This window comes from Vombatus ursinus, unplaced genomic scaffold (genome assembly GCF_900497805.2).
Source record: "Vombatus ursinus unplaced genomic scaffold, bare-nosed wombat genome assembly UNPS02015255.1, whole genome shotgun sequence".
NCBI lineage: Eukaryota > Metazoa > Chordata > Mammalia > Diprotodontia > Vombatidae > Vombatus > Vombatus ursinus.
In genome coordinates, this window is record NW_020955033.1 from 10,766,348 (window position 1) to 10,780,695 (window position 14,348).

General features: G+C 35.2%; 1 protein-coding gene across 4 annotated transcripts in view; it reads left to right on the forward strand.

Moving 5' to 3' along the window:
- LOC114031875 (nucleolar protein 4) overlaps window positions 1-14,348 on the forward strand; it is a 427,691-nt gene that overhangs the window by 402,505 nt on the left and 10,838 nt on the right. For all 4 annotated transcript variants that reach the window (XM_027847060.1, XM_027847059.1, XM_027847061.1 and 1 more), the window contains one exon: window positions 1,591-1,771. In XM_027847060.1, the coding sequence (XP_027702861.1) occupies window positions 1,591-1,771 (181 nt within the window). The remainder of the gene's footprint in view (window positions 1-1,590; window positions 1,772-14,348) is intronic.

The window sequence follows — 14,348 nt, forward strand, 5'->3', positions numbered from 1 at the left end:
TAAACACTTTTACAAACATTATCTCATTTGATCCTCATAACAACCCTGGGTGCTATTATATCCTCATTTTTTAATTGAGGAAACTGGAACAAACAAGGGTTAAGTGATTTGCGCAGGGTCACACAGCTAGGAAGTATCTGAAGCTGGATTTGAACTCGGGTCTTCCTGATTCTAGGCACAACACTCTATCCACTGTACTACCAGCTACCTCTAATAATAATATTGAGAGTTGTTAGGCAGTGATGCCCGGATTCCTTGTTCAGAGCATGCTGTTCCCCTTGCCAGTTAAAAGCGTTCTTCCCCAAAACCAAGGAATCTTAATTTTTTTGTCATGGTCCTTGTTGGCCGTCTGCTGAAACCTATGGACCCCATTTCAAAACAATATTTATCGCCTATATTCATAATTGAAGGAAATGCCAAATTTCAGTTAGAAATTTGTGAGAATAAGGATGTAATTTTGTCCAATCCAAATTCATAGACTCCTTGAAATCTAATAGCTGGCCATCTTTTTGACTCCAAGTTAAAACCCTTAAGAAGAGAATTCAGTTTTATGGAACTCAAAGGCCAAGGACTGAATCCTATCAGTTAACCATTTTTGCAATTTATTTGCCTTTGAACTATTTCCCTTTTTAATTTCAGAATCTCATTTTGGTACACTTAAAAAGTGTCTCACTTCAACCACAACTCTGGGTTCCCAGGTAGACATCTCAGGGTGAGAGTAATAGAGACAGACTGGAAATAATCTTTCTTTCACAGGTCAGAATCAAGGAACAGTACAATCAGAATTCTACAGTACTATGTACTATGGATCTACTTTTGTCCTGTGAAAGATTGGGGGTCATTCCTGATGTGACAAGTATCTCTGCATTCACAAAGCTGCATTATTTCATGTTTACTCTCTAAGCATTTGGGGGCACAAAAATGAGTTTTAAAGTTGCTTGTTCTGTTAAACATTTGCCATAAAGTTAATGGGCTGCAAAATTCTTCAGATTATGACTAAAAAAGCTCATCAGAATTCACCAGTGATTTGTTTTATATTGTCTCTGCAGTCATAAAGCAAGTTAGAAGCAAAAAAGCTACCACATACAGGAGTCAAATAAAGTCAGATATGCCCTATAGATTAGGGCCTTTTGCATTTCCATGGCAATTCGGAAAATTCACTCAGTCTAAGTTTCTCGATCAGAAATGATGTCAAGTTTATTGCCAATTTTGTCATTTTGTTTTCTCTAGGACTTGACAGGGTCTCTGGGGCAAAAAGATTTGTAGCCAATTCTCCAAGTAGTAATGCAACACTTTAAAAAGACTTCAAGAGATGATTTGAAAGAACTGTTCTTTTGTCTTTTCCTTTTATTGTTATTTTAAGTCTGTCTGGAAGGAATAAAGTGCTGTGTCACCATTCTCAGATAGATCTTTCACATTGTTGGCTCTCTAGCAGGAGGCCATTCAAAAACAAGAATTCAGGTTGAATATACCCTTTTTTCCTTCCCAATAGCAACACTTGCAGAAATGTAGATAACAATAAGAAAAGTCCTGTTCCAAGAAAAATATAACAATGATTTGACACCCTATAATGAAACATTGTCTTTTCAGGACGAGTCTGCTTCAGCTGACAAACAGTATAAACAAGAGGCGGCCCAGGTCACTTATTCAACATCAGCTGTTTCTAGCACACAGGAGGTGTTGTATATCAATGGAAACGGGACCTACAGTTACCATAGTTACAGAGGGTTAGGAGGAGGACTGCTAAATCTGAATGATGCTTCTAGTAGTGGTGAGTCCTTATTACAGATTGTGTATGTATGTCCAGTCGGGGGTGGCGTCTGTTCGAAAATGGAGAGAGAAGAGAGAATATACAGATGTCTCCCAGATACATATTCCTATAGATGTGCTTTTTCTCTTGCTATCCCTCAAAATGGCAAAAATCATTATGCAATTGTAGGATCACACATACTTCTCAAAACCCTACAAAATTTGACTAAGTAAATAAAAGCTTTTTTCCCCAGAAGTGGAAACCCCTGATGCTAAATAACAACTATTTTTATGAAAACAGTAATATTAAATAGGGATCTTTTTTTTAAATAAAAGAGTCAAGGTGATCCCTGATTTGGGGGAATTGAAGCACAGAAATGTTAAATAACTTATTCAAGGACACAAAGGCATAAGAACGTATGAGAAAATATAAGAACGTAAGTATTAGACATCAGACCAATAGAAGTAAAAATTTTGTTTCTTGTCATGGCACCAAGAGATATTTAAGAAGTAAGCATGGTAGCTACTTTCCTTAATACCAAAAGGTTAGGGACTTCCCAAACATCACAGTTTTCCCATAGCCTACTATGGATCCATGATTCTTGAATTCTATTGCATTACTTGAATATATTTTCATCTTCTAACTGTACAACCTGTTAGGGTACTGAATCACAAAGTTAGCTATCCACTGTGTAAAGTAGTCTTCCTTTAATTCTAATTCCCTTTGATTCTAATTCCCTTTGAGTTCCAAGGGCTGTCTCCATAATTCTATTATTCTGAAATTTAGTAAGTATGCACCATTTTGCACCCTCTAGTCAATCAGTAGCAGATCTAAGGTCCTCTGACTTTCATTCCTATTGGGTTATTCTTCTTAACTTTGCCTTAAAATTTGCCAAAGACTTCTTAGCCTACTTCACGATTACAAATTGTTCTGTATTTTTTAACCCAAATTCCCCCCCACCATCTTCATGTTATTTCCTCCCCAAGATATTAACAAGGATGTTGAAGGGGGAAATGGTTGTGAAATTATTGAATATGGTCCATTAATAGTCTACTATAAGGATAATAGGTTTTAGAGCTGGAAGGGACCTGAGAGGTTATCTAGTTCATTTTACAGATGAAAAAATGGAGGCCCTGGGAGAGTGACTTACCCAAGGTCCCACATGCAGTAAGTGACAAACTTGAATACAGAAGCATTCTCTTCTTATGATATGCCATGCTAACAGCACATGATACCATATTGATGTGTTTAATAGGGCAGAGGAGGGCCTCATATTTTAAAAAATGATCTCATATGTATCATTAAATTCTTTCCTAAAATATTAGTCTGCTGGGTGTACACTTGACTTTAATCAATGTTGCTTTACATAGCAGCTATGTGACATAGGTCAGTATAACTAGCCCTTTCTCAAAGGTGAGGGACCTGAGGCAGAGAAATGAAAGTAGCTCAACAAAACTAGAGCAGAGCCAAGATTATAATATGCATCCTGTCCTAGGCTCAGACTAATCGGCCTTAACTCTCAAGTTAAAGCGAATTTTAGGAATTAAAAAAAATGATTTCTTCCTAAATTCATCCGCTATTTACAGAGCCCTGTGAGTAGCAGGGAGATGATGATATTAGAATCTGTCCATTATCACTATAGTTCACTCAACTAAAAATAATTATGTGTGAAACTATGTAATAGGGCTTTTGGTTCTTTTTTATTATTATTTTTAATGCAAAAAGAGGTGTGAGTGTTGTGTGTGTGTCTTTTCCTGCCTAGACTACTGAGGATGTAATGGGACCATTAATTTTTTTATAGTATTTTTTATGTATTAATTTATAACCATCATACAATAAGACAATAGCTTTAGCTAAGGAGATGATTTATAAGTAAAATTAATATTTTTAAAGTATAATCTGATCATTCATATTAAATGTTTAATTTTAGAACCACTAAAGCCTAACTGATAATTAAATCTTAAGTGGTTGATATGAGGTATAGGCCACGCTATCCTCTGTGAAGTTTAGTATGTGAAAAGTCTGGTATAGGTTCCATAGGAATTGACTTGTGATATTGTATTTCAAAAACTGAGGCTGTCTTCAGATTGTTTGTGGATATGCCTAGTGATTCCATGATAATCCAAACTTTATCATTTTAAACAAACAGCTGAACATGGATTTTGATAGATTTATGAGCAAAGTTAGGCTGATTAAACAGTGAACAAATCATTATACTTTTCTTCATGGTTTGCTTCCATACTTGTGATTCAGTACCAGGCAACATGATATATGTACTCTTATGACAATTCCAAAATCTACGGTCACTTTCACTTAGATTATTCTATGAAATGAAGACTCATTTAACTCAAATTATATTTATATTTAAAAGTTATACCTACATTTGCTTTGCTTTAAGTTTCAAAGAGCAATTTTGTGTTCTATGATAGTGTAAAATGTATTGTAAACAAATTGCTATTTTCTATTAAATGCTTCTTAATTATTAAAATAACAAATAACATTGACAATCCTGTTATTATGGGATGGGGGGGCTCTTTTGCTTTGTTTTCCCTTATAGTTGGGGAAATAATAAAATATTATTAATGTTAAATGACTACATACCTGAGAAAACTGTGCCCCTTTTGTGGTGGCAGAAATATGCTTCCAAATGTCATTCAGCAGAGATTAGACAAGAAAGCCGTGTGTCTCTGGACTCCATTAAGAACTAAAGAGTGTCTCCAAGGGCAGGATTATTAAGTTTTGTCCAGACTAATCTCTCTCTGGTTCAAAAGAGTAGTGTCTGAGGAACACAAGGAAAAGAAAGGAGCTAATTTTGGAAAAAAATTAAGAATCAGAAGTATCTTCAGTATCTGGTATTCTAATGAGTCTTCTTATTTTCCAACATTACCCTTGTTTTCTGGGAGGCAATTTGGACAAAGTATAATATATTGACACTCTAACCAACACAGAACTGACTACAAGCTAAGGATGTCTTTTTTATCATCCTATAATATTTGAAGTTCCCTAATACTGAATTTATGGTACTTTAGATAAGAAAATCTTAGCAAGAGCTGGTAGTTTTGAAAAATATGTGAAAAACTACTTATATTGACAAATTAAGTCTTTTCCAGGTATTTCAAACATTTGTGTGTAATCAAGAAATGGCATGTTGTTGTTGTTGTTTTATATATAAATAAATTCCATTTACTGGTTAAAGTACAGCATGACCTTGGACCATAATACAGGATAGGATACTTGGCCTCTATAAGAATCAGCTCTGTGTCAGAGTCAAGAAAGAAGCAGATAATGTTAAGGTCTCTAAACATCAGTTCAGCTGATGTCATGCGGAAAGGAAGAACTACATTAATACACATAAGTCATAATCAATATATAAGGGTCATAGATAGAACCAGTTTTATATAACAAGACAGAATCACTGAATTCAGCTGATCACTGAAAACTCAGGCTGATCTGTAGTCATTTTTTGAAGTGGTAAGAAGCTGGGGGCTTAGGACACATTGACCATGAGATCCTAGCATGAAATAAGATAAATGTGTATTCTTGGTCACAAACTAGATAAAGGAAGATAAGAATCTAGACCATTAACTGGGGTTAATAAGCCAAGTTGAGATTTGGGGTGAGATCAGTATTGAAACGTATATAAGGTTTATTACAGGGGTTCTTAATCCTTTTTGTGTGTGTGTAATAGACCCTTCTAGCAATCTGGTGAAAGCTAAGGAGTTCTCAGAATAATAATGTTTTTAAATGCATAAAATAGAATATATAGAATTTTAAAGGAAATTCATTATATTGAAATAAAAATGCGGTTTTCCCCATCTAATTTCACAGATCCTTTTAAATTGCTCCCAGTATGCATAAACCCTAAATTCACACTGGAAGGAGAGTGAGGGGCCAGACAGATGCTAATGGCTAATGAAGAACTGAGGGTACTATCCCCATAGAGGGAGACATGTGGATCTTTTCTCCTGAAGTTTCAGAAGCAATACAAAAAAGAAATTGTGTTCCTTCAGTGCCATCACACAACTTTTAGATGCATTCTAAGCGATTTCTGTGTAAGGGCAAAAGAGGGCAAAACTCAATTTGCAATCCACCAAAAAGGTAGATAGAAATTTCTAAAATTATTTAACTTTTCTTGTGTCTAAAAATTTAATTTTTGGATTAAAAATAAAATGTGTAAATGTGAAGATTTATAGATCTTAAAGCTAACTTATGAGAAGTAACATGATATAGAGGGTGGAGAGTTAGCCTGAGAGTCAGGAAAACCTGAAGGGTTCAAGTTATAGCTCTGCCATATCCTAGTTGTGTCATACTAGGGAAGTCACATAACCTTTCTAAGATCATAAGTTGCAAGGCAGTTGCTGATATTAATTGATATTGTTTCATCCCTTAGAGTTACCCACACAAATAAAAAAAAGATGAATATGAGAGAACCATAATTTAAATTTAAATATAAAAGAATATACTCTCTGGATTTTTCATTCCAACAGTTATAAACAAAATTAAGTGCAGCTTGAAAATGTTTTGATAGGCTAAGTATGTTTATATTTTTGCTTAATGACCAAAATCATTAGTCTGAAATTTCTGTGAGTTATACAAAAAATTAAAGTCATGAGGGAAAGTATAGTATGAGTGTTCTAACAATCCTCCTAATGAATTCTAAAGCAAAAATCATTAAAAACATCTATGCTCCACACTCCAGATATGAAAATGAAAAATGACATAGTGTTTGCCCAAAAGGAGCATCTAATCTAGTAGAATGAGATAAATTCAGTACACTGAAACTGGATTTAGGAGACATGATTTTGAATCATAACATTAGTTGATTGACCACAAAAGTCACATAACATTTTGAAATGTTGTTTCTTCAACTGTAAAATGGGGATAATATCTCTTATATTACTTCCTCCATGGGCTTACTATAGGGAAGTGTAACACCACCTCAAAGATACTTACACTGGTATTTTTAAACTGCCCTCCTTCACCCAAGAGGAGGGTAGCTGACACTGCTAACTCTCAGGTTCTAGGGAAAGAGTGTGTGTCTATATTCTCAAAACTATAGTTCATGTGTCCCCACTTGCATGCTTTCCCTTAATAGTCAGCCAATAGACCCAACTAGTTCAAAGCCAAGGCATTTACTAAAATGACATGTGAAATTTGAAGAGGAAGAGATTACTTCTAGCTAGAGAAATCAGAGAAGATTAAATACAAAGGGAAAAACTTGAGCTGAACATTGAAGAAAGAGAAAAATGTCAATAGATGGAAAGGTAAGGAAATGCCCTGAGTTGGAGAAAACAAGAAAAGATCAGGAAAGTGAAAAGTATCTCAGTTCAGAGGAATATACAGTGCATAAAAGAAAGTAATATTTAATAAGATGGAATAGGTAGGTTAAAGCCAGATTGTGAATAGTCTTGATTGTCAGGCTAAGGAGTTTGTATTTTAACCTATAAATGATAAAAAATCCTGAAGGTTTTTGAGCAGAGGAATAATATAATCAGACTTGGTCTATGGTTTAGAAAAGTTATTTTTAAATTTTAGTGAAGGATGGATTGGAAAAAGGAGAAGCTGGAGGCAAAGAAGGCAAACTATGACCCTATTACTCTAGGCAAGATATGATGAGTGCCTGACATGAACTGGAATGGTAGTAAGAGAACTGGAAAGAAAGGATGGATATGAGAGGTATTGTTGAGATACAGTTGACATATTAGAGGGAGATTCATTCAAATTACGCAACAGTGATGACAAGAAAACAAGAAACCAGTCCTCTATTACTCCAAGGGCTCTGATATTAAGCCCTTGGGGACACTTCTATTGTTGAGTTACATGAAGCTTTCTAAAGGAGTTCAGAGTCCCATTGTTAATGTGTATCCTGTCACTTGATTCTAAATCATACACATAAGTTAGTTGTGTCAAGGGTCCCTCTCTGTGGCCATCCAGTTGGATTCAATATACAACCTGTGTCATCTATGTCCTCAAGGAGCTCATGCAGAGACCACATTCCAGCAATTGGAATTACTGAGTATGCAGAGAATTTTTAGCTGTGAGATGGAATGGAGCCTTAAACAGTGCATCAATGACTTTCCAAGCATTTATTCTTCTATGTGCGTGGCACTGTGATAAACCCTGAAAGTACAAAGACAAAAAACAAGACGAAACAAAAAAACTCAAAGCCGTCCCAACTCTGAAGGAGTCTACATTCTATTAGGGGAAGAAATATAGGTACAGGTATATGTATGTCTGTATGCATGTTTTCCATTTTATGTATTTTGTGTCATATAAAACTTACATATTCTATTATCCTGTGTTATATTATTCTAATTTTATAACATCATGTTATATAATCATATCTATATATAATTATCCTACTGTATTAATTATATTAATATTTTCTATTATGTTACGATGTATGATCTATATGATATATATACTAGTATATACTATGTGTGTATGCACACACACACACACAAACATGTACACACAAGTATATAATTCTTCCACTCATGGAATGTAGACTCCTTTAGAGCAGGAACTGTTTTTTTTTGTGAGTGTGTGTGTATGTGTTTCTCTATGTCAATACAACATAATGGAGTGAACACCAGTGACTGTTTGAAGAAAGATCTCCTGTAGGAAGCAGCTCATGAGCTAAGCTGTAAAGGTAGCTAGAGATTCTGCAAGGCAGAGGAAAAGAAACGCATTCCAGGGATGGCGATGTCAGCCTGTGCGATGTCATGGAATTGGGATGTGGATTATGATGTGGATGACATAAGGAATAGATCTTGAGAGACCTCGAACTCATTTAAATAGTAAGGGATTAGTTCATAGAAATGAGGACAGTAATTCTGAAGTTTAATTCTGCCCCAGGAACCAGGTGAAGCAACATTGTAAGGGGAGAGAAAAACGTTTGGGGGATGAGGAGTTCCTGCTCTAAAGGAGTTTACGTTCCATGAGTGGAAGAATTATATACATATGTGTACATGTTTATGTGTGTGTGTTCGGGGGTAGAGGGGAATAACATTGTGGAAGTGCATACATCATGTACGTTCTGATTGGAAGTACATTTAACTAAAGAGCCTTGCAGGAGAGCGATGCTGGTTGGTGTACCCTAGACAAGAGGTAGAGTGAGCTTGCTGGCTCAACCAGACTCTTTGTGGTCCTACTTGCTCAGTGTCTATAGCCCTTAGAAATTAGTGCTGTTGATGTGTAGGGAGGAGCCTTCCCACATACCCCAACCCCACTTTAAACACCCGCTAAAATTAATCGTATTATAACTGTTATGAACAGGGGAATAACAATGATTTGACACCTTTACCCTAGGAAGTTTCCCAAAACTACGAACTCAGAACAATGAGGGAATTTACATGACAGGTATAACTGGTAATCATTGAAGATTATATTCATTCTCTAATCTGAAACGCACTTAATTATGTTTATAAATATGTCAGAATAACCCAAAAAAAGAATGAAGTACTTGCCAAAAAATTCTTAAGTATGTTAAAATATTTCAAAAATATGTTTTAAAGACATAGACTATATAATGATTTATTTTAACACCATGTCTAATAAACTATACTCTAAGCTCATTTCTTACATAAGTTTCTCTAAATAATGGATTCGATATGACTACCTTCTGCCTTAACACCTTCCCATCCAAATTCTCATTTCTAATTTTATTTTTTCAAATTTAGGTTAGCCTAGACCCTAGACCTTTCTCAAAACAGTCTCCCTCCTGGGGGAACTTTTAAATGGTGCCTTTCAGAAGTCTGTGCAAATGCGGTTTTAGATTAGGTAATGAATTATAATTGTCCCTCAACAATAATAAAATCAATTCATTATAACAGGCCAGTATGGTAAAAGGCTAAAAAGGAACCTTGCAAGGCAACTTGGAATTTCTTAGGGCCTAAACAAATTTTGGGTTATTGAAAAACAGATAATCAAAATATAAGATGAAGCATTTATTGATAAATTCTCAAACATATTTTACAGTTTTTAAAATTAAAAAAAAATTAGAATCTGCAGACCTCAAAACTTATGGTGTGACCTAGAGTATAAGTCTAATGCAATAGCTAGCAAGGAATAGAAGTAACTTGAAGTGCAGATCCTATAGCAGTGCCCTTTTACTCATGAAATCATGGTGAAGTAGAACAAAATTGGATTTGGGGACCAAAGAATTGGCTTCAAGTCCAAATTCTGCTGCATATTAGCTGTGTGACCTTATGTAAATCCCTAAATCTTTCAGAGTCACAGTATCCTCATATTTAAAAGAGAGATAATGTACTTCACAGAGTTGTTTTGAGGAAAGAACTTTATAAGTAAGTCACAAGGCTCTATGTAAACATAAATCATGTTTCTTGTGAATCCAGATATTGATTCATATTATTGAAGGGTTTGTGAATTATATGTCTGTTTTCTGTTACTTAGTTTCTTAATATCTAGCTACTATATTCATTCCAAGAATTTTATTTTTAAAAATTTCGCATCTTTTGCTCATATTTTTCAACCCTAACATACTTTTAAACCATTTGCCATTTATAATAGATTTGGGAACATGAAAAGGATCTTTACACATGTATGTATAGTTATATCTATCTATCTACATATAGAGATATAAAATTCCAATTCAATTCATCAAATACTTACTGAGTTCCTACTATGTCAGAGACACTGGGTTAGGCCTGAGTATCACTAAGATGAAAAATAAAATTATCTGTGCACTGAAAATGTTTACAAGGAGGGATAAGACAGATATAGAAAAAATATGTTAGAAATTAAATTATCAAAAGGACAAAGGAAGGATTTAAAAGTGGTACGAAAACTGAGGTGGGGAAAAAAATCACATTTATCTGTGAGGTGATAGGGCAATTTTATAGAGGAGCTGGTGCCTGAACTGATTTTTTTAAAGAAAAGAAGGATTCTTATAGGTGAGAATGTAGATGGGCTACATTCTGCACATGAGGGATAACCTAGAAGAATGCACAAAAGTTGGAAAGAGTAGGAAAAAATCAGGGGACAGCTAAAAGGCCAGTTTGGCTAAAATGTAGAATTGGTAAAGGGGAGCAGTATGAAATAAGACTTTAAAGGCATGTTGGAGCCAGATTACAAAGATCCTTAAGTGTCAAGCTGAAGAGTCCATATTTTATCCTAGAGGCAGTAAGAAGATGCTGAAGATTTCTGAACAGGACAGTGACATGGGCAGGTCTGTGCTTGGAAAGATTATTTTGTCAGGTGAATATAAAATGGATTGGATAGGGGGAAGAATGGAGGCAGGAAGTTCAGCTAGTCAGTCAGCTAACATTTACTAAGTGTCTAATATGTGCCAAGTGCTGGGAATACAAAGAAGAGAAAACTAAGATCCATATTAGAAGCCATGAGGCTCTGAAGCTGGGTAGAGGGTATGTGAATAACATAAAGTGAACAAATCCAAAATAGAAATAGCGAAGTTGGAAGGAAGAAAAGTTCTTGAGGAGAGATGAAAATAGTTGTGGATGAGTTGAATTTGAGGTTCCAATGCTACATGTGTATGGTTATGTCCAGTGGACAGTTGGAAAGGCATGACTAGAGGTCAGTGGGAATATTGTGACTGATCGTATAGATTTTTGAGTAATCTGCAAAAAGGTGATAATAAGACATGAGAATAAATGAGATAGCCCAGCAAAAGAGTATATATAGAGAGAAGAGAGGTAAAGATGAAGATAGACTCTTAGGGGATGTTGATATTCAAGGATCAGAAGGAGGAAGATGAACCTGGCAAAATAGACTGAGGAGTGGTAAGGTGGGAAAGAAGAGAACCAGGATAGCATCATGGAAGCCAAGGGAAGAGAGAGTATCAGGGAGAGACGATTAGCAATGTCATACCACAAAAAGGTCAAATCGAATGAGGACTAAGAAAGGGGCATTTAAAATACATCATAGAGAATGGTTTTAATAAAGAGGGAGGAAGCCAGATTGCAAATGAAAAGTGAGTGAACTGAACTGTGAGAAAGTAAGGAGAGTGTATATAAACTTTCTTTGTAGTTTAACACTGAATGGAGAGGAGAGTCATAGGATGATAGCTGAAGGGGCAATAATAGATTAAGGAAAGGTTTTCTTTTGTTTAGGAAAGACCAAAGATTAATATATATATATGTGTATATATATACATATATATACACACACACATATATATAAAACATATATACATGCATAAATATGTACATGCACATATATCCATACGTATATGTATTGTGTATATATATCATATTTGTAGATTTGTGTATATATGTGTATGTGTGTTTGTGTGTGTGTGGTAGAGATGGTAGAGATGGTGGTAGAGAATGGTAGAGAAATGTGGGCTCTCATCTCTCTTTTGCTATTGAGATCAGAGCTCAATCAACTTTTCCCACTTATAAAATGCTATTTATTGAGAAGTTAGAACAATGAAGATTGATGAGCTATTTACATACCTGTAAAGACCCCTGCATCAATAAGATCATAGGATTTAGAACTGGACAGAACCTTAGAGATCATCTGAAGACTAGATTCTAGTCTAGTATAACCCTCTGATGTTGCAGATAAGGAAATCAGTCTAAAGTGCTTAGATGACTTGACAAAATTCACAGAAATAATAAGTAGCAAAGCCAGTAAATAAATGGTAACCTCCATTTCAGTCAGTTACAATGATTAGCAGAGGGGTTAATGTTTCATTGGAACTATGATGGAAAAAGAAAAAGCTACTTCCAAAGATTCCAAAGTTTAAAAAATTTCAGATTGTCTGATTAAACTCCTCACTTTGTTTAATAGATCCAGTTGGTTCCAAAACCTCAGAAAATGTGAACTGAAGGGGCATGTCCACTTCAGCTCTATCTGGAGTATCCAACAAAAATAATTGTTTTTACTGTGCAATATTGACTTGGGTTTTATGGTGTGGTCTTCCTAAAAGCCATCTCTCCACTGCATAATAAACATGGTTCTTCATGTATCTTTAAGATACAAGAAGACCTCTAGGGAATGCTGCCCTGTCTTTTGTTACTGAATACAGAATAAAAAGATTTCATTAACTTTCTAGATTCTTTCTTCTAGAGCTGGCTACAGTATAAAGGTCAGGTACTTTCAAGCGATGTGACCTCATTGTGTCTACTTTCAGTTTTGTGTCTTCCTCCAACTCCTTCAAAATTAAAAAAAGATGAGTTGAGCTTCACTGGTCTCATCAGAAATTCTGCTGGGCAGGACAAGGGTCCTAGAAGGCAGCTTTTCTCTTGCCCAGGAAACCTTGCCCTCCCTGTCTAGAAATGAAAATGCCCATTCACCAGCTTTCAATTGCCTGCGTTTTGTCAACTGAATGGGGTTAACTAAGGCATAGGGTACCAGCTCCTTTCCTGAACAAACATATAGCAGCTACCTGTTCTAGACCCAGAAGATCATCTCTTCACCAACATGAGAGACAGCCTGGTGTAGGAGGCAGAGGACTCTCCTAGAAGTCAGGAAGGATTCAAGAGTTCAAATCCCACTTCCGACATACACTGGCTTTGTGACTCGAGCAAACTCACTTAACCTGAGGAAAGTAGGACTATAAGTTTCAGAGCAGGTGTCTGATATCCATTGATCAGGCAAGTTTCCTTATTAAGAGTTCCTTGTACCAATGAAATCATAAATTCAATCAAAAAATACAAAAACAGAAACAACGATTTCAAATTCCAAACAGCCATGACTGCAATTATTATTTTTCCATTTAACTTTGTAAGCAAATTCCAGTTTATTTTTAGTGTTTGAATCTTGAATGCTGTCATATAGATCTCCATCCCTGAAAAATACTTAGTCTTTGTGGTATTCCATTTTGCAGGAAATGCTGTCCCTAGCTAGGCTAACTTTCATATTCAACTATTAAAGATAATAGATGTTTTTAATACATTCTGTGGTTAAATCCATTCTATCACTTAATCAAACTCACATCTGTGGATGTGTTTAAGAAATGATTGTGCTTTCAATATATGAATGGCAATTAATAGAAAGGAGTAATGTTTCATGATTCAATGTTCAAACACATTAAGTAATTTAATCTAATTAATGTAATTCCAGACCTAATCCTTCAGATCTTGGATTCCTTGACTCTTTTAGGCTGACTGAAATGTTTCTCTTTAGAAAGGTATTCCATACAGTTACATGTATTTTGTATCTAAAATGACCTTGAATGTCACTATAAGAAAAGACACATCACCTGACCCTTAAATGTTTCTGAAAGTATACAGCCCAATTCTTTTTTAATATGGTATCATGGCATGGGATTACTAAGGTTTCAGGGTAACCATATTTGATTAGACTTTTGTACGGAAGGCCATATTCAAAGAAATGTTTCAATGGATCTATGTAATAATGAGTTATAATGAACTCCTACCATCTTTGCTTTGTGAATGTCTTATAACAATCAGAATCCATTCTATCTAAATAAATTCACAATAAGATACATGCAACCTTTATCTTTATAGTCCAGGGCCACTCTTGATAAACTACTCCATTATAACTGTGGTTTGCCTTGAGCAGATTTTCTCTACCAGTTTTCTCATTCACCTTGAAATAGTTATTTTCTCTTAGCCAACCGGCAGAGGCATGAAAGTTTGAAAGGAGGAAA